The sequence below is a fragment of the Carcharhinus amblyrhynchos genome, chromosome 29 (assembly GCF_965287045.1).
Source record: "Carcharhinus amblyrhynchos chromosome 29, sCarAmb.v2.hapA, whole genome shotgun sequence".
Classification (NCBI taxonomy): domain Eukaryota; kingdom Metazoa; phylum Chordata; class Chondrichthyes; order Carcharhiniformes; family Carcharhinidae; genus Carcharhinus; species Carcharhinus amblyrhynchos.
In genome coordinates this window covers 11,228,098-11,253,395 of record NC_137352.1, presented here as the reverse complement: position 1 = coordinate 11,253,395, position 25,298 = coordinate 11,228,098, and the positions used below count along the sequence as shown (strand labels likewise).

The following is a 25,298-nucleotide window of genomic DNA, read 5'->3' as shown; positions in this document are numbered from 1 at the left end:
TATCCAAGGCTTGAGATTGTGTTACGGGCAGGAACTTGCTCGAGCCCAACTATTATTTTCCACAATGTCACATGGGCCTTTCAATGGTTAGTTAGGTCTCATGCAGAATCCAATTCTACAACTGCCACCTCTCTAACACAACCTGCTAGTTACAAAGAGGTTATAGATCCTGGGGATCTCGGTTGTTCATTATCTCCCCTGACCCCCATCCCAGTGATAGACTGATTAATTAATAATGGCATAATGTGAATTACTCACTCAGAGGCCTACAGCTAAGCCTGGGTTGCTTGGTTCCATCATTTTTCTTCTCATCCCCAAGGCTCCCTAACGCTTGTCATCAAGCTAATTCTCCCTGTTTCTTAATTACATACATATGAAAGAAGCAGGAGTAGGCCATTCAGTCCCTCAAACCTGTTCCGCCATTCAACTAGTGCCTGGCTGATCTGACAGTGGCCTCAAGTCTGCATCCTACCGATCCCCAAAAACCTACTGCCCTGTTGCTTACCATGAATCTAACTGCCTCTGCCTTAAAAATATTTAAAGACTGTTCCTGAAAAAAAAAAGGAATGGAAGCAGTGTTCCAAAAACTCACGACCAGCAGAGAATTCTTTTTTGCCGCATCTCTATTTAAATAGGACACCCCTTATTTTTAAAGGTGACCCCTCGTTCGCCCACAAGAGGAAACATCCTCTCCACAATCACCTTGTCAAGATCCCTCAGGATTTTATCTGTTTCTATCAAGTCGCCTCAAACGCCAGTGGACACAAGCCTAACCTGCCCAATCTTTCCTCACCTGACAACCATGGGGAGGTGATGGCTGAGTGATATTATCGCTACACTATTAATCCAGAAACTCAGCTAATGCCTGAGGACATGTCACAGCAGATAGTGGAATTGGAACTCAATGTCATCAGACTTCTGTATGGAACTACCTTGCATTAAGGTTGATCTTTCTCTACATCCTAGCTAAAACTATAACGCTACATTCTGCGCTCTCTTGTTTCCTTCTCTATGAACGGTATGCTTTGTTTGCAGAGCAAACAAGAACCAATACTTTCCACTGTGCGCTAATACATGTGACATTAATAAATCAAATCAAATGAAATCAATAAAAATATCTGGAATTAAAAGTCTACTGATAACCATGAAACCATTATCGATTGTCAGAAAAACCAGTCTGGTTCACTAATGTCTGCTAGGGAAGGAAATTTGCCATCCTTACTTGGTCTGGCCTACACGTACAGGAATGAGATAGAGAACCTGGTGAACTGGTGCGGCAACAATAATCTCTCCCTCAATGTCAACAAAATGAAGGAGATTGTTATCAACTTCAGGAAGCATAAAGGAGAACATGCCCCTGTCTACATCAATGGAAACAAAGTAGAAAGGGTCGAGAGCTTCAAGTTTTTAGGAGTTTGGATTAACAACAACCTGTCCTGGTCCCCCCACGCCAACAATATAGTAAAGAAAGCCCACCAACACCTCTGCTTTCTCAGAAGACTAAGGAAATTTGGCATGTCAGCTACAACTTTCACCAAAATTTACAGATGCACCATAAAAAGCATTTTTTCTGGTTGTATCATAGCTTGGAATGGCTCCTGCTCTGCCCAAGACTGTAAGAAACGACAAAAGATCGTGAATGAAGCCCAATCCATCACACAAACCAGCCTCCTGTCCACTGTAGACTCAGTCTACATTTCCTGCTGCTGCGGCAAAGCAGCCAGCATAATTAAGGACCCCACGCCCGCCGGACATTCTCTCTTCCATCTTCTTCCATCAGGAAAAAGATGGAAAAGTCTGAGGTCACTTTCCAACCAAGTCAAGAACAGTTTCTTCCCTGCTGCTGTCAGACTTTTGAACGGGCCTACCTTGCATTAAATTGATCTTTCTCTACACCCTGGCTATGACTATAACACTACATCCTGCACTCTCTCGTTTCCTTCTCCATGAACTTTATATAGCGGGCCAGAAACAATACTTTTCACTGTATACTCATACATGTGACAATAATAAATCAAATCAAATGTGACTTCAGAGCCACAGCAATGTGGTTGACTCTCAACTGCTGTCTGAACAAGGGCAACTAGGGATGGGCAATAAATGCTGGCCAGCTGGTGTGCCCATGTCCCAAGAGTGAATTAAAAAAAAACTGAGTGGGGGGAGAAGAGGACTGTTGGGGGTGGGGATGCAGGTAAAGCCTTAATCTAATGTTGGAGTTTCCTCAGATGGGTATTACAGCCAGGACTTAAGCAGCTGGCATTCCCCTGTCATGGGCCTGGAACCTGGCACTCTTGTGGCATGTCATCGCACCAGCATACGGTGCCATTGATTGGCTCACTACGACTTTCTTAGCAGAAAACTGTGCGATCCCATCGGGGTAAAGTTACAAGATGGATATCGCAGACCTGGCTGAGCACCCACGATTCTGGTTTTTTAAATAAGTCCTATTGTTGGCTACCTCCTGAGGTTTTGGGTGTAAAGGTAATCGTGGGCATTAAAAATCAAAACATCTGAATTGCACTGAGCCAGGGGTAGTGGCAGAGTGGGTATAATTGACCTTACCTGCCTTTGTGCGGACAACAGATTAATATATGATTACACTTGGCTGTGATATCCCATTGTGAAAAACACTACATTTTCTTCTAATGAATGGAAGAGATATTGGAAAGCCAGCATAGGTAGAGCCACACCGCGGGCATGTATTAGTGTCTGTAAACATTCTTCACTCAGCTGTATAAATTAAAAAATATCTCCACCAAGCAGTAACCACGGCGACTGAATGCTGACTTTGTACCTTGCGCAGTATTTTGCCACAGGGAGGCCACCCAAAGCCTTGTGCCAATCCATTAAAGAACCAAAGCACAACAAAAGCGGTGACGGTGGAGCTCCAGGAGAAGAAGATATTTATCACTCCGACCAGGAATAATCCTGTACAGAACAGCAAGCGAGCGCTGATCTGATCAGACAGGACTCCACTGATAAACTTGCTGATAGCGTAGGCTAGCGACTGGCTACTGGTTATCAGACCTGCAGGAATAAAAGAAATCCAGATTAGATTACAACCTTTGCTGCTGTCTGAATGTACAATTCCCCACTCTCATTGCACAACTGCTGAAGCCCATGTCTTTCCTATGTTTTAACACAAGACATTAGTGTTGTCTCTGGGCTGATTAAACTGCCTCTTCAGATTCCTTATTCTGTTTCATTTAATGAATGCAATCTCCCCAAGCAAAGCAGTTTGCTCAGGTCCTGCTCTGTTGAGTGCAGACAGTCCTCAATTCAGTCTGCTCTGTCCTACAGGGACACAAGAGGGCTGGCACTAATGCCCCATCTGTGGATATTGGCCAAGCAGGGGTCTTGGTGGCTCTTGAACCTGTTGAGGGTGGACCACTCTTTCCTTGGAAGGCTGAAACTAGGCAGTTGTTGGGGTGGGTTTGAGACCAAGTATTTGATTGGCATGTCCAATGATTCCCATTCATTTGTCCAGGTGGAATTTGCATTGAAGTCTTGCGTGGGAGGGTTTTACCAGATCAGACTTCTTGATGGAAGTCATACCTTGGATGGGCTGAATAGTTCAGCATGAAGTGGTGGGTGGAGGAGCATTACGAACTTTTCCTGTCATTTTGTGGGTTGTTGTAAGTTGGCAGATGCGTGGAGTGATGTTTGCCGGTGTTTAAGGACGGCACAGTGGTTGGCACTGCTGCCTCAGTGCCAGAAACCCGAGTTCGATTCCTGGCTTGGGTCACTGTCTGTGCAAAGTCTGCACATTCTCCCCGTGTCTGCATGGGTTTCCTCTGAAAGACGTGCTGATCGGATGCATTGGCCATACTAAATTCTCCCTCAGTGTACCCAAACAGGAGATGGAGTGTGACGACTAGGGGAATTTCACAGTAACTTTGTTGCAGTGTTAATGTAAGCCTACTTGTGACTAATAAATAAATAAAGAGGGTGTCAGATTTGAACTGTTTTTAACACTTTTAGGGTTGGAATATCTACAAGTCATCTCCCTTTCCATTTCTCACACTTTTAATTATTGCTGCACCAAAACAACATTCAGTCGATATTCCTCTTCATCCTAGAACCTTCCACCATGATATCAGTTATTAGATCTCTCTGCTCTCCTCTATCACCCCTCTCCTGTTGGGTAATCTTGAGACCTGCAAATTAGGAACATGCGTACTTCCTCAGAAACAAACCTCCAAAACCTTTTATTGCCCTATTCATTGAACAAACAAATATAAAGTTATGGTACGAACCTTCAATAGAACATCAACATAGGAACTACCATCAGCTGGCATGCAAATAGGTCACATCCTCATTACCAATCACTCAACACTCAGATCTACTTCATGTTAAAACATTTTATTAATTGCATCAGTTTAAGTGCAAGTTTTCTCTGTTTCTTGTATCCTTTCCTGAAGTTTTTCCTTCAGATTACACTGTAGCTTTAAAATCAAGGGCATTGTCACATCATAGAATCCCTACAGCGCAGAAGCAGGCAATTCGGCCCATCGAGTCTGCACCGATAACAATCCCATCTAGGCCTTATCCCCGTAACCCCACATATTTATCCCGCTAATCCGTTTAATCTATGCATCCCAGGCCAATAATGAGCAATGTAGCATGGCCAGTGCACCTAACCCACACATCATTGGACTGTGGGGGGAAACCGGAGGACCCAGAGGAAACCCACGCAGACATGGGGAGAACATGTAAACTCTAGAGACAGTGACCCAAGCCAGGAATCGAACTCAGGTCGCTGGAGTTGTGAAGCAGCAATGTTAATCACTGTCACCATGCCAACCAAGTGTCAACAACACTTTTCTCTTCTCCAGCAGTCACAAAAGGCGGATTTTCCTCTCCCTCTCCAGAGGAGTGACTCCAGTCGGATCATATCCAGTCCAATTCATTCCTTGGAGAAAATAAAAAAAAACGCAACCCAGCTCTGGGGTCAGAAGCAAGAATACTGCGGAAATAAATCAAGAACACACAATGCTGGGAATACTCAGCAGGTCTGAAAGCATCGGTGGAGAGGGAAACAGAGTTAACATCACACGTCAGTGACCCTTTCCATATCAAAACCAACTCCTGGGGCGGCAAAGTGGCATAGTGATTAGCACTGCTGTCTCACAGCACCAGGGACCTGGGTTCGATTCCCGGCTCGGGTCACTATCTACGGAGTCTGCACATTCTTCCTCCGTCTGTGTGGGTTTCCTCCAGCTTCCTCCCATAGTCCGAAAGACGAGCTGGTTAGGTGCATGGGCCATGCTAACTTCTCTCTGTGTACCCAAACAGGTGCCAGACTGTGGCAACGAGGGGATTTTCACAGTAACTTCATTGCAGCGTTAGTGTAAACCAACTTGTGACTAATAAACAAACTTTCTTTCTGCTTCTGCAACAACCTTCTAATATCTATGACGACCACTACTGGGCTGTTTGGGATTTTTAACAGATCGGGGAGATAGAAAGTTGAGTACTCACCCAAATCATCCTTTTCCAAGGTCACCTCCTCCATAATAGAGGGCATCACAAACGAGAAAGTCTTTCTGTTGAAGTAATACAGCGTGTAGCCCACAAACATGGCTGTGAAGATGCTGATTCTGTAGTAGCCGTAAGAAGCCATTTTGATCAGCTTTTGACAACTGTTGACCAAGTGGGTAACGCAGGACACTATCCGATGGTGGTAGCTTTTACACAGCCACTGGCCTCTTCCCCGACGATTAGATCAAGCACGTACGAGATTGATAACAGCGCATTTAATGTCTGACGATAGAGGTTTTAGGTAAACTACATTTAGATTAAGAAATGAGGTAGGACCATTGAGGTTTTCAGAAATAACAGAGGGATGAAAAACTAACTTTGCTGTTTGACTCCACTTTGATGTCGCTTGTTTATTTTGCGTGTTGATTAAATTTTGGAAAGCTTTTGTTTGTTATGCTGGCAAAACATTAACCGAGGGTCCAACCGAGTGAAGGAGTCATTACTCTGAAAGTGGAACAAGAGAAAAAAATGCTGAATGTACTTTTCTAGTTGTGGAAATAAGAATTTGTTAATGATTACACAGCATCAATAAAAATGAATACTATAGGTCAAAGAGAGACCAATGACGAAAACTAAAATACTGTCTCTCAGTTGTAGCTTATTTTTTAATATTGCTCAGTTCCTGACATCTTATTCAGTATCTGTTAAGTTTTACAGAGAAATAGCACAACACACTGGATAAGGATCATTATCGGGATGCTAGCAGTTTCGCTGCTCTTTGTAAATTACAAAATAATCGTGTGTTTTACTAAACTGCTTTGCACCAACTTGCACTAGTGATCTTGATAGCTTTAAGTGGAGCTGCTACTGACCCAGGTTCCTGCTTTTTAAAGTGGTAACAATCCCCCATTGCGATAAGGCACATGTTTTTCAATTTGTCCGCAATATTAATTGTTTGCAATCACCACCTAATCCAAATCAACCCAGTTGTGGTTCCACACGTTGGAGGCAGGGCTTATGGCCACTTTGTCCAAATGACACAGGCTGAGGAAGCCAGAAAGTGAAAGTTTGTGCCCGATTTAATTGCAGGGGGCATCACAAGTCTGATCCTCTCCTCAACCTCAGAGTATCACATGTTTTCCATTCAGATCATAGGAAGGTGGTCTTATCGCTAGACTATTAATTCAGAAACTCAGTGAACGTTCTGGGGACTAGGGTTCGAATTCCGTCACGGCAGATGGTAGAATTTGAATTCAATAAAAAATATCTGGAATTAAGAATCTAACAATGACCATGAAATTACTGCCAATTGTTAGAAAAACCTATCTGGTTCACTAATGTCCTTTAAGAAAGGAAATCTGCCATCCTTACCTGGTCTGGCCTACATGTGCCACAGCAACCTGGTTGACTCTCAACTGCCCTCCAAGGGCAACTAAAGATGGACAATAAATGCTGGCCAGCCAGCAACGCCCATATCCCACAAATGTATTAAAAAAATTAGTTGCTTTGATGGCCAGCTGTTAAGAAATCCTCAGTCTATTTCCTCTATAACCTGGATTTCAAGTATAGTTTGCATCAGAAACGAGCCTGATTCTGTCCACACTTGTTGTAGTCTACAGGGTTAACAGATAGGATATACTAACGTTTAACTCAAGAGGGAAAGGTTGGAATCATGTTGAGAAACTGCATGCCTATTCTGTAACCTGTTCAGATGTGGTATTAATGAGCAAGTGTTAAATCTGATACCAGAATCTGTCTAAGAACCAAGTTCCACACCTAGTGTCCAAACCAGAAGAACACATTTCAGAACACTTCCGGTGCGCACTTTCCACATGCTGTGACTGTAGAGTTAAGAGCAGGAACCCTTGCCCCAAGTTGCATCTCTTACATTCAGCAGTCCTGATGGTTTGAATGTTCTCCTTCTGTGATATTCCAATCAATAATTAAAACAACGACTGCACTTCAGAACTATCGCATTTATAAAGCACTTCTGGGATATCCTGAAATCACGCAAGACGCTGTACAAATGCAATTCCCTCTTAGGCTTTTCAGGGGTCTATCAAAACCATTCAAGATGCTTAAAAGGCCTTTTCTTCAAGAAATGCAGAGACTCACAAAACAATGTTCTCAGTACAGGTTATACGAGTTGCTGCTTTGATCTCACTCTGTAATAACTATAGTGCCTTACTATTCTTAACACTGTGCTCAACTGTCACGCTGAATTCTGCTGTAGTTGCAATAATGGAGGTTTCTGCATGACCTTGATCAGTGATTCTAGGACAGAAGTACATTTTGTGCATACTGTTCCGACATTCGGCTTTTTTGACTTTCATTTCTCCCTTCCCCTCAAGAATGGGTCTCTGCTTACGTCAAACAGCAGGAGAGAACCTCTTTCATTCCGTACAGGGCTTTCCCAATGATTGTGACTGCACCTTCCAAACCCTCCACTACCACCTTGAAAGTCAAGGATAGCAGATACATGGAAATGCAATTATTTGCAAGTTCCCCTCCAAGCCACTCACCAGCCTGACTTGGAAATATATCGGCCATTCCTTCACTGTCACTGGGTCAAAATCCTGCAGCTCCCACCTTATAGGGTGCGCCTATGCCACCTGGAATGCAGCAGTTCAAGGAGGCAGCTCACCACCACCTTCTCATCATAACCCTCTACTCCTTCCTCCTCACATGCATACTTCACTTCCACTTAAATGCATCTGTAATATATACTTCAACTGCTCTGTGCCTTCTGATTTTGGTGGCAAGGAACAAAGGAGAAGGGAGCTGGAATCCCAAGAATGCCCTAATAAAGTTAAACTTAGATTCTTCGAGACATAAACTTCCAGCAGAAAGGGCATCATTAAATCTGGATCCCTGTGCAAAGGAATCATGGAACCCCTGCAGTGCAGAAGAGGCCATTCAGCCCTTCCAGTCTGCACTGACTCAGAGCAGTCTACTCAGACCCTCTCCCCTGCCCTATCCCCTTAATCCTGCACATTCACCAGGGCTAATCCACCTAATCGACACATTTTTGGATGCTAAGGGGCAATTTAGAATGACCAATCCAACCCCACCCGCACATCTCTGGAGTGTAGGAGGAAACCCGAGGACCTGGAAGAAACACTCGCAGACAAGAGGAGAATGTGCAAACTCCACATACAGTCCCCCGAGGCCAGAATTGAACCCAGATCCCTGGTTCTGTAAGGCAGTAGTGCTAACCACAATGCCACTATGACATCCCGAGTTTTACTTTTTCACCCAGAGGACCTGTGGGGGTCTGGAACTCATTGCTTGAAAGGGTAGCACAGGCAGGAACTTTCAACTCATTTACAAGGTGTCTGGATGTGCACTTCAGGTGTTGTAACCTGCAGGGCTACGGATCAAATATAGTAATGTGTGACTAGACAGGGTAGCTCCTTTTTCAGCCAATCCAGACACGATGGGCTGAGTGGCCTCTTTCTGTGCTGTGAATTTTTGATGATTCTGTTGCTTTAGGGAGTATACCCTCCTTCCTTCAGAAGGAGGTGGGATGTTCAAACAGGTTAATCCAGAACACAGTTATTTTAGCTCCAGACTGGGAACTACGCACCTAGGAGAGGGCAACATCAGGCCCGTTCGATGATCCAAGAATACTCACAGTCTAGGAATGGCCATTTTAACAAAAACCCTGGCAGTACCTTCAGTAGGGGGGAAATAAAGACTAAATAAAAGCTGCACCAAAGATGTGCGGGTTATGTTGATTGGCCATACTAAATTGGCCCTTGTGTCAGGGGATTAGCTGGGTAAACATGTGGGTTAATGGAATAGGACCTGGGTGGGATTGTGGCTGGAACTGACTCAATGGGCCAAATCCTTCTATGCTGCAGAGATTCTAAGGGCATGCAAAACAATTACACTATTCAGGAATTAGAAAAAGTTACAAATGTCTCCCCCATTCAAAACTCCAATTGTTAGTGCAAATAAATTGCCCACTGTCCAAACTAGACACATCCAGAGAGCAAAGTTAAAATGCAAAAGACTTAAAGAATCATAACAGTCATTATTTCCCACATTACAGCGGTGACTGCACTTCAGAACTGCACCATTGACCGCTGCACAGTGGTACACTGGTTAGCGCTGCTTAGTGCTAGAGGCCCAGGTTTGGGCAACTGTTTGCGTGGAGTTTACACATTCATCCCGTGTCTGCATGGGTTTCCTCTGGGTGCTCCAGCTTCCTCTGGACTGTGCGGGATGTGCAGGTTAGGTTGATTGGCCATGCTAAATTGCCCCTTAGTACCAGGGGATTAACAGGGTAAATACACAAGGTTACAGCAATAAAGCCTGGGTGGGATGGTTGTCGTCAATGCAGGCTTAATGGGCCGAATGGCTTCCTTCTGCACTGTAGGGACTCTATAGTTCTATGAAGTGATTTGGAAAATCAAGAGGTAGTGAAAGGTGCTACCTAAATGTAGGTGTTTTTTTTATACTGACACATTACTTTGGAACATTGGATTGCTACTAAGCCCCAACTCATGTGTCTTCATGCTGGAATCAGGTACAGATAGTAAAAAGTTATTCAATGCTTAACAGTATTACAGGAAGCCACAGTGAATGAGGTATCATCTTAATGGAATGTAAACCAGCTCCCAGTCCTATCCGATATATTTCTCTGGGGCTCTGTAGTGGAGAGAGGGTTAAGCAGCAGAGAGGAATTGCTGTACGTCAATCAATGTGAAAATGAGGGAGTGTCTAACTCTGCTTTCAGGGTGACTGATATGGGTTTGTTATCTAGGTCATACTAATGATTTAAAAGGCTAGACAATGTAGTGTAAGACAATCTCTCCTCATTGCCATCTTATAACAGGCCATGGTTACATCACTATAGCTTTCAAAGCCCCTCTATATATACTATTGAGGATCATGAACCCAGCGTTGATGAAGATCAAAACTTGTATCTTGTTGGCTAAATGAACCAGTCAGCCCAATTTCTACTTGAATTCACAGAAAAAGAACATGAAAAAGTGCATGACTGAAATAGAGGACCCTAATATTTCCACGACATGAATTCAATTTGATTTATTATTGTCACATGTATTAGTACACAGCAAAAAGCATTTAAAAGTAAAACTGCCTAATTGTGGAATGAGCAAGGAAGATTGCATTTATGTAGCACCTTAACATTTTTCAAGTTTCCCAACTTCATATATAATGAATAACTGAAAATAATTTTGTCTTTATATAGAGAAACACAGCAAGGTTGAACAGGCTGCAATGCAATGAGTGACTATTTAAAGCTGCTCATCGTTTTAACTGATTGACAGAGAGGCATTGGGAAACAGCAACATTGCTGCTGTTCAAAATATGCCATGGTTCACTTCTCAAAACCAGGGGAAGGGGAGAGGGTTTTCCCCCTCCAATGATGTAGCACCTTGCTACCGGGGTCAGCTTATGCTATCTGCTCAAGTCTTGAGAATAAAGTGGTAATCTTCTGTCTCAGAATTGGAGAGATGTCGGGGTACAATCTTACCAGCCGTTCACACTCCGCTGCAAGTCAGGGTGGAGAATTTGGTGCTCAGACAAACCTCCATTCACTGCAGCCAGACCAGAAAATCCCACCCCTGGTCTTTCAGGTGCCCCAAGGATGCAAAAATCACCATATTAAGAAAAAAATACAGGGAAACGACACAGACATTCAAGAGGGTATCAGATGATAACTTAAATTGAACCCGTGTGCGAGGTTACAGGGAAAGGGTAGGGGAGAGGCCACTAGGTCATGATGGCCATTTGGCAATCAGGTGCAGACATGATGGGCCAAACGGTCTCCTTCTACATTGTAACAATTCTGTGATCACTGCACCTAATTATCTCAAGTCGATATCTCACTGATCAGTCACCGTACAACACTGAAAACTCTGTGCTGGTTTGTTCTGCAAGAGCTCCCGTCGTGACAACAGCTCGACGTTGGTCAGACTTTTCTTAATAACTTGTGTGTCATGTTGGCACAGTGGTTAGCACTGCTGCCTCACAGCACCAGGTTTGATTCCCGGCTTGGGTCACTGTCTGTGCAGAGTTCACATGTTCTCCCCATGAGTGCATGGGTTTCTTCCGGCTGCTCCGGTTTCCTCCCACAGTCAGAAATCCATGCTGGTTAGGTGCATTGGCCATGTTAAAATTTGCCCCCAGTGTACCCTAACAGGCGCTGGAGTATGGTGACCAGGGGATTTTCACAGTAACTACATTGCACTGTTAATGTAAGCCTAGTGTGACACTAACAAACAAACTTAAACTTGTCATAATCAATTTTGAACAGTACAACTGTTTTCATATGGCATCCATCATTTATCATCCATGTCTTTTTATTTTAACTATTCTATGTGGTAGCAGTACCCACATTCCAGAATCATAGAATCCTACAGTGCAGAAGGAGGCCATTCAGCCCATTGAGGCTGCACCGATCACAATCCCACTCAGGCCCTATCCCCCATAACACTATTCATTTACCATAGCCAGTCCCCTGATACTAAGGGGCAATTTAGTATGGCCAACCTACCTAACCAGTGGGAGGACTGAGAGAGGAAACCAGAGCACCCTGAGCGAGCACACACAGACACAGGGAGAACGTGCAAACTCCACACAGACAGTGACCCAAGCCAGGAATTGAACCTGGATCCCTGGTGTTGTGAGGCAGCAGTGCTAACCACTGTGCCATCGTGTCTTTGTCCACACCCTTTGGGTAAATATGCTTCTCCAGAATGATTTATTGGTGGCTAAGTCACATTTATGACCCTAGTTATGTATTAATTAATGTAATGCATGCAACCATTAAAAACATTTAATGAATTCTGTCATTAAGTCTGTTGCTACTTGTGTGCAGACTGATTTATTGTAATAACAGTTCATAGAAAACTAACATAAAGGAGTATATCTGTGAGAAAAGTAGCTTTAATAGCCTGCTGTTCACATGTTAGGACAATCAGTGACTATCTCGTCAGGTCAGTGTTGCAGTGCTGCCTATAAAATAAAATACTTATTTTAAGATAGGTAAAGAGGCAAAAACAAATGATTTGTTCAGTTTAGTGACTACATGGCAGAAAACTTACCGGCGTGCATGAGTCCCAGATTTTTCTCTCTGCACGGTTCTGGGAGGTTTCCTCACCTATTCTTACCTTGAATGAAGTTGTGGAGCCGAGGACTTCAGTCAAAGCAGCCGACCCCTAGCCAGGCACAGGCAGCTCCTCTCGTCCCCTCTGGCCAGGCTGCTCCACCCACGCTGCCGGATTGGCCGGCCGCTGCGGAGGGGGTGTGCTAATTGGGTAGATCGGCTGTCACTCGGGTAATGGGCGGGCTCTATGTCCGGAAGCTGGATCGCCTTATCTGCATATTCCCGGTCTCTGATTGGACAGGAGATGTATCAATCTGGGTGAGCGAGTTGTGATTGGCTACGGGCGGCATCGGTGTGGCAATTTCCTGTCGGTGACGTTGCAGAGAAGCTGCAGGAAGGGGAGCGAGACCTCATTGAGCAACCCCACACAGCACTGTCATCAAACTCACTGAGCAAACCCACACAGCACTGTCATCAAACTCACTGAGCAACCCCACACAGCACTGTCATCAAACTCACTGAGCAACCCCACACAGCACTGTCATCAAACTCACTGAGCAAACCCACACAGCACTGCCATCAAACTCACTGAGCAACCCCACACAGCACTGCCATCAAACTCACTGAGCAAACCCACACAGCACTGTCATCAAACTCACTGAGCAACCCCACACAGCACTGTCATCAAACTCACTGAGCAAACCCACACAGCACTGCCATCAAACTCACTGAGCAACCCCACACAGCACTGTCATCAAACTCACTGAGCAACCCCACACAGCACTGTCATCAAACTCACTGAGTAACCCCACACAGCACTGTCATCAAACTCACTGAGTAACCCCACACAGCACTGCCATCAAACTCACTGAGCAACCCCACACAGCACTGTCATCAAACTCACTGAGCAAACCCACACAGCACTGCCATCAAACTCACTGAGCAACCCCACACAGCACTGCCATCAAACTCACTGAGCAACCCCACACAGCACTGTCATCAAACTCACTGAGCAACCCCACACAGCACTGCCATCAAACTCACTGAGCAACCCCACACAGCACTGTCATCAAACTCACTGAGCAACCCCACACAGCACTGTCATCAAACTCACTGAGCAACCCCACACAGCACTGCCATCAAACTCACTGAGCAACCCCACACAGCACTGTCATCAAACTCACTGAGCAACCCCACACAGCACTGCCATCAAACTCACTGAGCAACCCCACACAGCACTGTCATCAAACTCACTGAGCAACCCCACACAGCACTGTCATCAAACTCACTGAGCAACCCCACACAGCACTGCCATCAAACTCACTGAGTAACCCCACACAGCACTGCCATCAAACTCACTGAGCAACTCCACACAGCACTGCAATTCAAACTCACTGAGCAACCCCACACAGCACTGCCATCAAACTCACTGAGCAACTCCACACAGCACTGTCATCAAACTCACTGAGTAACCCCACACAGCACTGCCATCAAACTCACTGAGCAACTCCACACAGCACTGCAATTCAAACTCACTGAGCAACTCCACACAGCACTGCCATCAAACTCACCGAGCAACCCCACACAGCACTGCCATCAAACTCACTGAGCAACCCCACACAGCACTGTCATCAAACTCACTGAGCAACCCCACACAGCACTGTCATCAAACTCACTGAGCAACCCCACACAGCACTGCCATCAAACTCACTGAGCAACCCCACACAGCACTGTCATCAAACTCACTGAGCAACCCCACACAGCACTGTCATCAAACTCACTGAGCAACCCCACACAGCACTGCCATCAAACTCACTGAGCAACCCCACACAGCACTGCCATCAAACTCACTGAGCAACCCCACACAGCACTGTCATCAAACTCACTGAGCAACCCCACACAGCACTGTCATCAAACTCACTGAGCAACCCCACACAGCACTGTCATCAAACTCACTGAGCAACCCCACACAGCACTGCCATCAAACTCACTGAGTAACCCCACACAGCACTGCCATCAAACTCACTGAGCAACCCCACACAGCACTGCCATCAAACTCACCGAGCAACCCCACACAGCACTGCCATCAAACTCACCGAGCAACCCCACACAGCACTGCCATCAAACTCACCGAGCAACCCCACACAGCACTGCCATCAAACTCACCGAGCAACCCCACACAGCACTGCCATCAAACTCACCGAGCAACCCCACACAGCACTGCCATCAAACTCACTGAGTAACCCCACACAGCACTGTCATCAAACTCACCGAGCAACCCCACACAGCACTGCCATCAAACTCACTGAGTAACCCCACACAGCACTGTCATCAAACTCACCGAGCAACCCCACACAGCACTGCCATCAAACTCACTGAGTAACCCCACACAGCACTGTCATCAAACTCACTGAGCAACCCCACACAGCACTGCCATCAAACTCACTGAGCAACCCCACACAGCACTGCCATCAAACTCACTGAGCAACCCCACACAGCACTGCCATCAAACTCACTGAGCAACCCCACACAGCACTGCCATCAAACTCACTGAGCAACCCCACACAGCATTGCTATTAAATTCTGCATGCCCATACAATGTATTATTGTCCATCTGTGCCTGAGAATGAGAGGTCTAAAAATACAGATCCCGCCACCCTTTTTGTTACTGGCGGAAATGAGCATTTGAACATAGGTAACTCCGGGCAGGGTCGGAACTGACGTTGGCTGTCAGCAGAGCATCAGGGCCGGCCAGACAGCAGCCAAAAAAAAGACAGACTTCCGCATCGCCACACAATGAAGAGAGGGACAGAGCCTTAAAGCAGCCAGAGGCACGGGGAACAGATGAACCTTGCACTGCTCAGTTCCAGGTGAGTCTCTTCCCCCTCTTACTGCAGGTGCAACCTGCCAGCACTCCAGCTCTTGTCCCACACACCCCCCCTCCCTTTTCCTGACATTCCAGAAAGGAGCTGAACTTGCCATTGATCGACCTCAATGCAGAAGTCAAAAAGGCAGGTAAGTGGCACTCGGAGCTTACCAGTCCGAGATTTTCTTTCTTCTGTTTTGCAATTAAAGTTCACAATTGCTGGAAAGTTTCCAACCGACATCAGGCTCAGCTGGATGGTAACTGAGGGTCAGACTTGCCTCATGTCAATAAAGAGACACAGTTGCTGGTGCGTGACATGTGGGAAGCTGTAATTGTACAGTCTTGTGACTTTTTAGTGTTTGGGGAGGTCAGTACATGGCATAGGGATGATTGCATTGTGTAAGTACAATTAGTAGTAAGATTTAAATGGCAATAATAACTATTCATGATTCCTGTATTGTGTTTTGCCCAATCTTCTCTTCCCCCTTGCTCATGAATTTGGTAATTCAGATCACCTCCTATTGCTTGACTGTCACTCTTATTAGAGAGCAAATTTTGAACTGTTCACATTTCTACTTTGCTGCTGTAACAAAGCAGGAGTACGGTGGCACGGTGGTTAGCACTGTTGCTTCACAGTGCCAGGGACTCGGGTTTGATTCCTGGCTTGGGTCACTGTTTGTGTGGAGTTTGCCGTTCTCCCTGTAAGAGGTTCCTCCTGGTGCCCCAGTTTCCTCCCACATCTGGAAAGACGTGCTGGTTAGGTGCATTGACCTGAACAGACACCGGAGTGTGGTGACTAGGGGAATTTCACAGTAACTTCATTGCAGTGTTAATGTAAGCCTTACTTGTGACTAAGAAATAAACTTTAAACTGTTCTGACTGTCAGTAAGCTTGTTTTTTTTTAAATCCTGTGTTGCTTTGCTTTCTCTCCCTAGTTGGACCAGGAGAGCACTTGCTCTCAAGCACCAGTTATTTCATTGCAGTACACCGGGACACTGCCTGGTCGGAAAGTTCAATGAAGCTGACTAAATTTGAATACATCGATTTTGCTTTGCGTGAAATGATTCTGTAAATTCTCTCCAACTTGTGCTTTGTTTAAAAAACAAAATTCTCATGCAAAAATTTGCAGGAAACTAAAACAGTGAACAGGTGCTGGGTTAAATGATTTCCAACTCTTGTACTATTAAATACGGTGGTTGTAAAAGGTCTTTCATCTCTTGAGCCAAAATTCTAATTGCTCCACCATTGGCAGTCATGTCTTCAGCTGCCTGGGCTCCAGGAATTCCCATCCTAAACATCTCCATCTCCCTTCCCACCTTACGATCTACCTCTGTTACCAAACTTTTGGTCATTTGTCCTAATGTCCCCTTTTTGTCGCTCTGTGACACATTTTGGCTGTAATGTTCTGTTTTGAGGCATCTTAGAATGTTTATTATATTAAAGGCATTACAAACATGTTGTTTTTGAGTAATATACCTCTGTTATGCCCCAACAATGTTGTCTCCCCACATCCTTTTTTCTTTGTTATTAGTCACAAGTAGGCTTATATTAACACTGCAATGAAGTTACTGTGAAATCCCCTGAGTCGTGCCATACTCCGGCGCCTGTTTGGGTACACAGAGAGAATTTAGCATGGCCAATGCGCCTAACCAGCACATCTTTCGGACTGTGGGAGGAAACTGGAGCGCCCAGAGGAAACCCACGCAGACACAGGGAGACTATGCAAATTCTGCATAGATAGTGAGAATCGGACCTGGGTCCCTGGTGGGGTGATACAACAGTGCTAACCACTGTGTCACTGTGAAACTCCCTTTCTCTCCAACTCACTTTCCATTTTTTAAGCGGTTTCTTGAAAACTACTTCTGATCAGAATTTTGACCATCTGCCTTAATATTTCCTTGCCTGGATCAGTGCCATGCTTGTTTTATTGCACTCCAGTGAAGCAGGAATGTTTTGTTCTATTAAATGTGCTATACAAGCTGTTGTTGCAAAAATACATTTGGAGAAGTTGATAAGTTCTTGTGCTAAATGTGCTCGAATTTGCATTAGTTTCCTATGTGATCCCCTCTCACTTTTTCTTTCTTTTGGTTACATCTCTACAACACATTTCTTGTTTCACTTACTTAAATGGCATGACGCATAGTTTTATGGTGCATATTAACACTTTTTTAGCAGGTATTTCCTTTCTACTAGCTTGCCCCTCTGGTAAGCCGCATTTGAATTTTTTTACTGAACATTTACAAGCCATTAATCTCTTATCTGACAAACTCCATCCTTACTGCCTTGATCTGTGGATTGTGCTCTGTGTCAGTTTGCCTTCTATCTTCCACATTCTGCTGGTTTTTTTACAGAATTTTGTCATCCATCCCCACTCTTTATAATGGAATAACCTCTAGAGCCAATGGACAGCAGAACAAGGCAATGTGATTGTTTCAAATTTGCATTCTCCAGACTTTTTTTTTTGTCCTTGTGGATTCAAGTCCCATTCTAGAAGCTTGACCACCTAATCTAGGCTGATGGTTCAGTGCACCATGACCTCTGCACTGCAGTATTGGAGGTGATGTCCTATTCATAGATTCATAGAATTCCTTATGGTGCAGAAGGAGATAATTTGGCCCACTGAGTCTGCAGCAACTCTCTGACAGAGCATCTCACCCAGGCCCACCTCCGTCCCACCCTGTAACCCCACATATTTAATCTCCCTAACCGGCACATCTTTAGACAGTAAAGAGCAATTCAGTATGGCCAATCCACGTAACCTGTACATCTTTGGAGTGGGAGGAAACCCACGCAGACAGGGTGAGGACGTGCAAACTCCACATAGTCACCTAAGGCTGGAATTGAACCCAGGTCCCTTGTGCTGTGAGGCAGTGTTGCTAACCGCTGTGCTGCCGTGCTGCTCTTGCTGGGGCATCAAGTCACTCCTCTTAGATTGAAAGAAGAGCAGGAGAGTTACCTTTCGTGTCCTGGCCAATATTTGTGCCTCAACAAGCATCATTGAACATACTATCTGGTTATGTATTTAATTGCTGTTTATCAGATCTTTGCTGTGTAAGTCACTAACTGTGTTTCTCAACATGGCATCTTTTCCTGAAGTATTTAATTGGCTGTAAAGCCCTTTGGGACGTGATGAGGTTGTGAAAGATACCATATAAATTTAGTTTATTTCTTTTAAGGTCCTTGCCTTACTTTAAACATTGTCAGTTTGCTTCCTTCATCTGCCAGAGGACTTGGCACCCTGGTGTGGTTTGATCCAGTAGGTGTTGGTTACTGTCTGGTGACCTTCTTGCTCAAGTCGAAATGTGTGATCGATGGGGAGTGTTAAACAGGATATTGTATCATTGAGATAGCACCATTATCTCGATTCCATTCTCGTCCAAATGTATCTTTCCAGTGAGAATCGCTAGAGATTGATGTTTGTAGTTTTCTCCCATCATTAACCCAGCATTTGTAGTGTTGACATTTATGTGGACAGATTAGTTTCATAGGGTTTTACAGCTCCAAAAGAGGCCCTTTGGCCCATCATATCTGTGCTGGCCATCATTGATGAAGCCAGGGCTAGAGCAGAGAAGCTCGAGAGGAGATTTGATAGAGGTGCTCAGGATCATAAGGGGGTCAGAACAGAGTAGATGGAGAGAAACTGCCCTGTTGGCAGAAGAATTGAGAGCCAGAAGGCGCCAATGCAACTAGGCTGGCAAAAGAATTTAAGGTTAGAAAAGGGAAAAGCAGTGAGGGGCTAGGATCCGGATTGGATTGCCTGAGACTTGGTGGAATCCGATTCAGTTGTAGCTTTTCCAGGGTAATTATCTGGTGTGAGGAAATGAACAGGTCACGGGCGTGGGACTAGCTGAGTTGTCCTTACAGAGAACCAGCATGGATACATTGAGCTGAATGGCCACCTTCTGTGCTGTAATCATTCTGATTTTATGTAACATTGCCCCAGCCAAATCTAACTAATCCAGCATAGCTTAGTGATTGAACTTTCAACCTTCTTAACTTGTCGGGTTCAGCTGTTTAGTAAATAAGCTCACCAGGTCATGAGGACAGTAACTACTCATTTTATAAGTTCTTAATAGCAACGTCTCTATCTGGTTTTTATAACATTTTATTTTCAGACAATTGATGCTTAAATTATTTTCCATCATACTCTAAACACTTGACTCCAAAGTTCTAGTATGCTTGCATTTTAACATAGGAACATGGAAAATAGGAATAGGCGTAGGCCATTCAGCCCGTCAGACCTGCTCCACCATTTGTTATGATCATGGCTGACCATCCAGCTCAGTAACCTGTTCCCACTTTTCCCCCCACATCTTTTGAGCCCTTCAGCCCCGAGTGCTATATTTAACTGCTTTTTAAAAACATTCAATATTTTCACCTCAACTACATTCTGTGGTAGCGAATTCCAGAGACTGATCACTTCCTGGGTGAAGAAATTCTTTCTTCTCTCAGAGAATCCCACTCGATTTCTCCTCAGGTGTAAGGCCCATCATTCTAGGAATCAATCTGGTAAATCTTCACTACACTCCCTCAAGAACAAGAACATCCTTCCTTATATACAAAGACCAAAACTGCGCACAATTTTTCAGGCGTGATCTCATCAAGGCCCTGTATAACTGCAGCAAAACTTAGAATCATTGAATCCCTACAGTGCAGAAGGAGGCCATTTGGCCCTTCGAGTCTGCACTGACTCTCTGATGGAGCACCTTACTCATGCCCACCCAATGCCCTATCCCTGTAACCCATTTACCCCACTAATCCCTCTAACCTACACATCTTGGGACACTAAGGGGCAATCTAGCATGGCCAATCCATATTAGCTGCACATCTTTGGACTGTTGAGAGGAAACCAGAGCACCCGGATAAACCCAAGGGGAGACCATGCAAACTCCACACAGACTGTGACCCGAGGCTGGAATTGAACCTGAGTCCCTGGCACTGTGAGGTAGCAATGCTAGCCACTGTACCACTGTGCTGCTGTACTCTGATTGGCAAGATGTAACCAGTGGGGTGCCACAGGGTTCAGTCCTCAGGCCCTAACTATTTACAAGCTATATTGATGACTTGGATATCGGGATAGAAAGCACGATAACCAAATTTGCAGATGACACTAAAATAGGTGGGATAATAAGTTGCAATGAGGATATGAGAAACTTAGATATTGATAGTTGGGTGAGTGGGCCAAATTGTCGCAGGTGGAGTTTAACATGGATAAGCGTGAGGTCATCCATTTTGGTCAGAAAAAATGGAAAGGCAAATTATTATCTAAACGGGGTCAGAATTCAGGATGCTTCCGTTCAGAGGGCTCTGGATGTCCTCATGCTTGAGTTTCAGAAAATTGATATGCCGGTACAGCTGATAATAAGGAAAGCAAAGCGAATTTTGGCATTCATGGCTAAAGGAATAGAAAGAAATAGAAGTTTTGAAGTTTATTTATTAGTGTCACAAGTAGGCTTACATTAACACTGCAATGAAGCTAGTGTGAAAATCCCCGAGTCGCCACACTCCACCGCCTGTTTGCGTACACGGAGAGAGAATTTTTAGCGTGGCCTATGCACCTAACAAGCACCTCTTTCAGACTGTGGGAGGAAACCCACACAGACACGGGGAGAACGTGCAAACTCCCCACAGACAGTGACCCAAGCCGGGAATCGAACCCTGGTCCCTGGTGCTGTAAGGCAGCAGTGCTAACCACTGTGCACTGTGCCACCCTAAAGTAAGTGACAGTACCTAAAAGGAAGAGTTGCTGCAACTATACAAGGCATTGGTGAGACTGCACCTGGAGTACAGCATACAATTTTGATTCCCTTATTTGAGAAAGGATGTGGCATTAGAGGCAGTTCAGAGAAGATTCACTCGATTCATTCCAGAGATGAATGTTTGAGCAGTTTAGGCCTATACTCTCTCGAATTTAGAAAAATGAGAGGTATATAAGCTGATAAAATAGACATGGAGCAGATTATTAATATTTATTTATTAATGTCGCAAGTAGTCTTACATTAACGGTGCAGTGAAGTTACAGTGAAAATCCCCTAGTCGTCTCACTCCGGCACCTGTTCATGTACACTGAGGGAGAATTTAGCGTGGCCAATGCACCTAACCAGCATGTCTTTCAGACTACAGAAGGAAACCAGAGCACCCGGAGGAAACACACACAGACACTGTTTCCTGTTGTGGGGCAATCTAGAACAAGAAGTCGTAGTTTTACGGTAAGGGATTGCAGCTGATTTCAAACAAGAGATGAGGAGAAACTGCTTCTCTCAAAGGGTTGTGAACCTGTGGAATTTGCTACCCGGAGTGCGGTGGGTGCCAGAACATTGAGTAAATTTGCAGAGAAGATAGTCAGATTTTTAATTAGTGATGGGTTAAAGAGTTATGGAGAATGGGCAGGATAGTGGAGTCGAGGCTGACATACAATCAACCATGATTGCAATGAATGGAGAAGCAGACTCGAAGGGCCTGCTCCTGCCCCTAGTTCTTGTGTACTCAATCCCCTCAACATGAATGCCAATGTACCATTTGCCACCTTTACCATCTGCTGCACCTGCATGCTTACCTACAGTGACTGGTGTATGAGGATACCCAGGTCTGGTTCCACATTCCCCTCTCTCAATAGCCATTTAGATAATCTGCCTTCCTATGTTTTCTACTGAAGTGGCTAACCTCACATTTATCCACATTATACTGTATCAGCCGTGCATTTACCCACCACCTCAGCCTGTCCAAATAACAATGAAGTATCTTTGCATTCTCCCATCCAACTTTGTATCATCTGCAAATTTGGAAATATTACATTAAGTTTCCTCGTCTAAACTATTGTAGTACCCCACTGCCTGCCACTCGGAAAAAGACGCATACATTCCAACTCTTTTGTTTCCTCTCTGCCAACCAGTTTTCTATCCATCTCAATACATTGCCCCCCTGCAATCCTGTCAGACTTTTGAATGATCTTACCTTGCATTAAGTTGATCTTTCTCTACACCCTAGCTATGACTGTAACACTACATTCTGCACTCTCTCGTTTCTTTCTCTATGAGCAGTATATTTTGCCTGTGTAGCGCACAGGAAACAATCCTTTTTTACTATGTTAATACATGTGACAATAATAAATCAAAAATCCCATGTGCTTTAATTTTATATGCTAGTCTGTTATGTGGGACTTTGTCAAAAGCCTTCTGAAAGTCCAAATAAACCACATCCACTTCCCCCCCCGCCTCCCCTCCCCACCCACCCCTTGTCAGCGCCACTTGTTACATCCTCAAAGAATTTCAGTAGATTTGTCAAGCATGATTTTCCTTCTGTAAATCTATACTGACTGTCTGATCCTGCCACTCTTTTTCAAGTGCCCTGTTATTTAATCTAGCATTTTCCCCACTACCAACATTGGGCTGACTGGTCTACACTTCCTTGTTTTCTCCCTACTTCCCTTTTTTTAAATCGAGGAGTTACGTTCCAATCTGTAGGAACTGTTCCAGTCTCTGAAGATAACTACCAATGTATCCATTATTTCTAGAGCCGTGTCCTTTAAGATGTGGGCCATCAGGTCCTGGGAATTTATCAGTCTTCAATCTCATCAATTTCTCCTAACACCATTTGCCTACTAAAACTGATTTCCTTCAGTTCCTCCCTCCTCGCTAAACCCTGTGTTCCCCAACATTTCTGGTGTGTTATTTATGTCCTCCATTGTGAAGACAGAAACAAAGTGTGTGTTCAGTTGGTTGGCCATTTCTTTGTTTTCCATTATAGATTCCCCTGTTTCTGACTGTAGACCACCTACATTTGACTTCACCAATCTTTTTCTCTTAGTATCCACTAATTTGGAGATGTTTTCAGTACAGCAGTGATCCAAGTCAGTCCTCATGAGGCCTCCTACAGCACGGTGACACAGTGGTTAGCACTGCTGCCACACAGCGCCAGGGAGCTGGATTTCGATTCCTGGCTTGGGTCACTGTCTGTGTGGAGTTTGCACATTCTCCCCGTGTCTGTGTGGGCTTCTTCCGGCTACTCCGATTTCCTCCCACGCTCCAAAGATGTGCGGGTTAGGTGGATTGGCCATGCCAAATTGCCCCTTAGTGTCAGGGGGTCTAACTGGGTTTATGGGGATAGGGCCTGGGTGGGATTGTGGTGGGTGCAGGCTCGATGGGTCGAATGGCCAGCCTCTGCACTGACATGATTCTAAGATTCTCCTGCTCTGCAATCTGCTAATCAAAGCAAACAGTTCTTTGACGTTTTTAAGAAGGGTAAAAATGCCAGCAATCGACCAGCTCTGATTGAGAATGTTATCATTTCAGTCTCTTGGGATGTTGGCTTTCTTAAAATTAACATTCCACATAATTGAAACCTCCAAGGAAATCCACGGATGAGTGTAGGCATTGAATTAAGTTGTTTTGTAGGCGGCCCACGTGTAAAGTGTATCTGCGTAATAACGCAGAATATTTACAGAACACCAGCTCTTTGTTTTGTTTCTGCTTCATCCCTCTCTGGTGAATTCTCAGTCTCTACCTGGGAGAACCTCAGTGCACGAGATCCTCAACCCGAGCGACATTTAGACTGGGATATTCTTTTTAATTGGGTATGGGGGTCGCCTACTAAACCAACGTTTTTATTGCCTATCCCTAATAGTCCTCGAGAAGGTGGTGGTGAGCCACCCTCTTGGACCACTGCAGTCCCTGTGGTGTAGGTTCTAGGATTTTGACCCAGCGACAGTGACAGAAGGACAATATACTTCCAAGTCAGGATGGTGTGTGGCTTGGAAAGGGAAATTGCAGGTGCTTGTGTTCCCTTGTGTTTGCTATCCTTCCAGATGGTTAGGGGTTTGAACGATGCTGTTGAAGGAGTCTTGGTGAGTTGCTGCCACTGTGCTTTGTCGATGGTACACACTGCTGCCACCGTGCACAGGTGGTAAACAGAGTGGATGTTGAAAGTGGTGAATGGGGTGCCAATCGAGCAGGTTGCTCTGTCCTAGATGGAGTCAATCTTCTTGAGATGGAGCTGCGCCCATCCAGGCGAGTGATTCTGATCATGGGTAGAGTAACAAAGTGCTCTCTGTTAAATGATGGGGAGAAATTGGCGGAATTTTCCCGTCCCGCCCACCATGGGAATCACAACGGGCTGGACAGGACGATGCAAAAGCCTGTTGACCTCAGGCAGGATTTTTTGATCTTGGGGCGAGTGCAGCAGCTCACCATCACCTTCCCAAATACTGACCTGGTCAACAATGCCAACGTTCTTTGACTGAATAAAATAGCTGCCTTCAGAATAAGCGTGAGACTTGGTTACCTCATTTTCTGTGGTGATCTAGCAGAATATTCTGTCCTGCTAGAAGAGAAACTGCCACAATTTCATTCCCATGGCACCAAAAACTTGCAGGGCTCTCTATGGATCAACATCTACTCCAGTGAACATCTCTGGGCCTGCTGATAGATCTGAAGCATGTTTCAACTGGCCTGAGTTCCTACAATACCTTTCTAGAATGTAATGGGAGAAATTGTTTCGAGATATAAAAGTGTGCCTCTTGGGTTTTTAGAACATAGAACATTACAGCGCAGAACAGGCCCTTCGGCCCACGATGTTGCGCCAACCAGTTAAAAAACAATGACCCACTAACCTGAACCAATCCCTTTTCGTCCATAAACCTATCCACGGATCTCTTAAACGCCCCCAAACTAGGCACATTTACAACCGCAGCAGGCAGGGCATTCCAATCCCTCACCACCCTCTGGGTAAAGAACCTACCCCTGACATCCGTCCTATAACTACCCCCCCTTAATTTAAAGCCATGCCCCCTCGTGCTAGCTTTCTCCATCCGAGGAAAAAGGCTATCACTGTCCACCCTATCTAAACCTCTAATCATCTTATATGGTTCAATAAGGT

The 25,298-nt window shown here is 44.9% G+C and overlaps 2 protein-coding genes across 5 annotated transcripts in view; one reads left to right on the top strand and one right to left on the bottom strand.

Annotated features, from left to right (window-relative positions):
- Positions 1 to 12,852, bottom strand: part of LOC145359766 (glucose-6-phosphate exchanger SLC37A4-like) — a 36,467-nt gene extending 23,615 nt beyond the window's left edge. For 2 of the 3 annotated variants that reach the window (XM_080214543.1, XM_080214546.1), the window contains exons 1-3: positions 12,624 to 12,852; positions 5,482 to 5,985; positions 2,795 to 3,027 (exon numbers count right to left, since the gene is read on the bottom strand). In XM_080214543.1, the coding sequence (XP_080070669.1) occupies positions 2,795 to 3,027; positions 5,482 to 5,623 (375 nt within the window). In that variant the 5' untranslated portion in view covers positions 5,624 to 5,985; positions 12,624 to 12,852. Of the gene's footprint in view, positions 1 to 2,794; positions 3,028 to 5,481; positions 5,986 to 12,557 lie in introns of all 3 variants that reach the window. The other variant, XM_080214544.1, reaches the window with a different exon arrangement.
- A 2,469-nt stretch (positions 12,853 to 15,321) lies between these two features.
- Positions 15,322 to 25,298, top strand: part of pcsk7 (proprotein convertase subtilisin/kexin type 7) — a 234,248-nt gene continuing 224,271 nt past the window's right edge. Inside the window, exon 1 of one of the 2 annotated variants that reach the window (XM_080214647.1) lies at positions 15,322 to 15,429. The gene's annotated coding sequence lies outside the window, so the exon portion shown is untranslated. Of the gene's footprint in view, positions 15,430 to 15,488; positions 15,575 to 25,298 lie in introns of those variants that run through there. The other variant, XM_080214648.1, reaches the window with a different exon arrangement.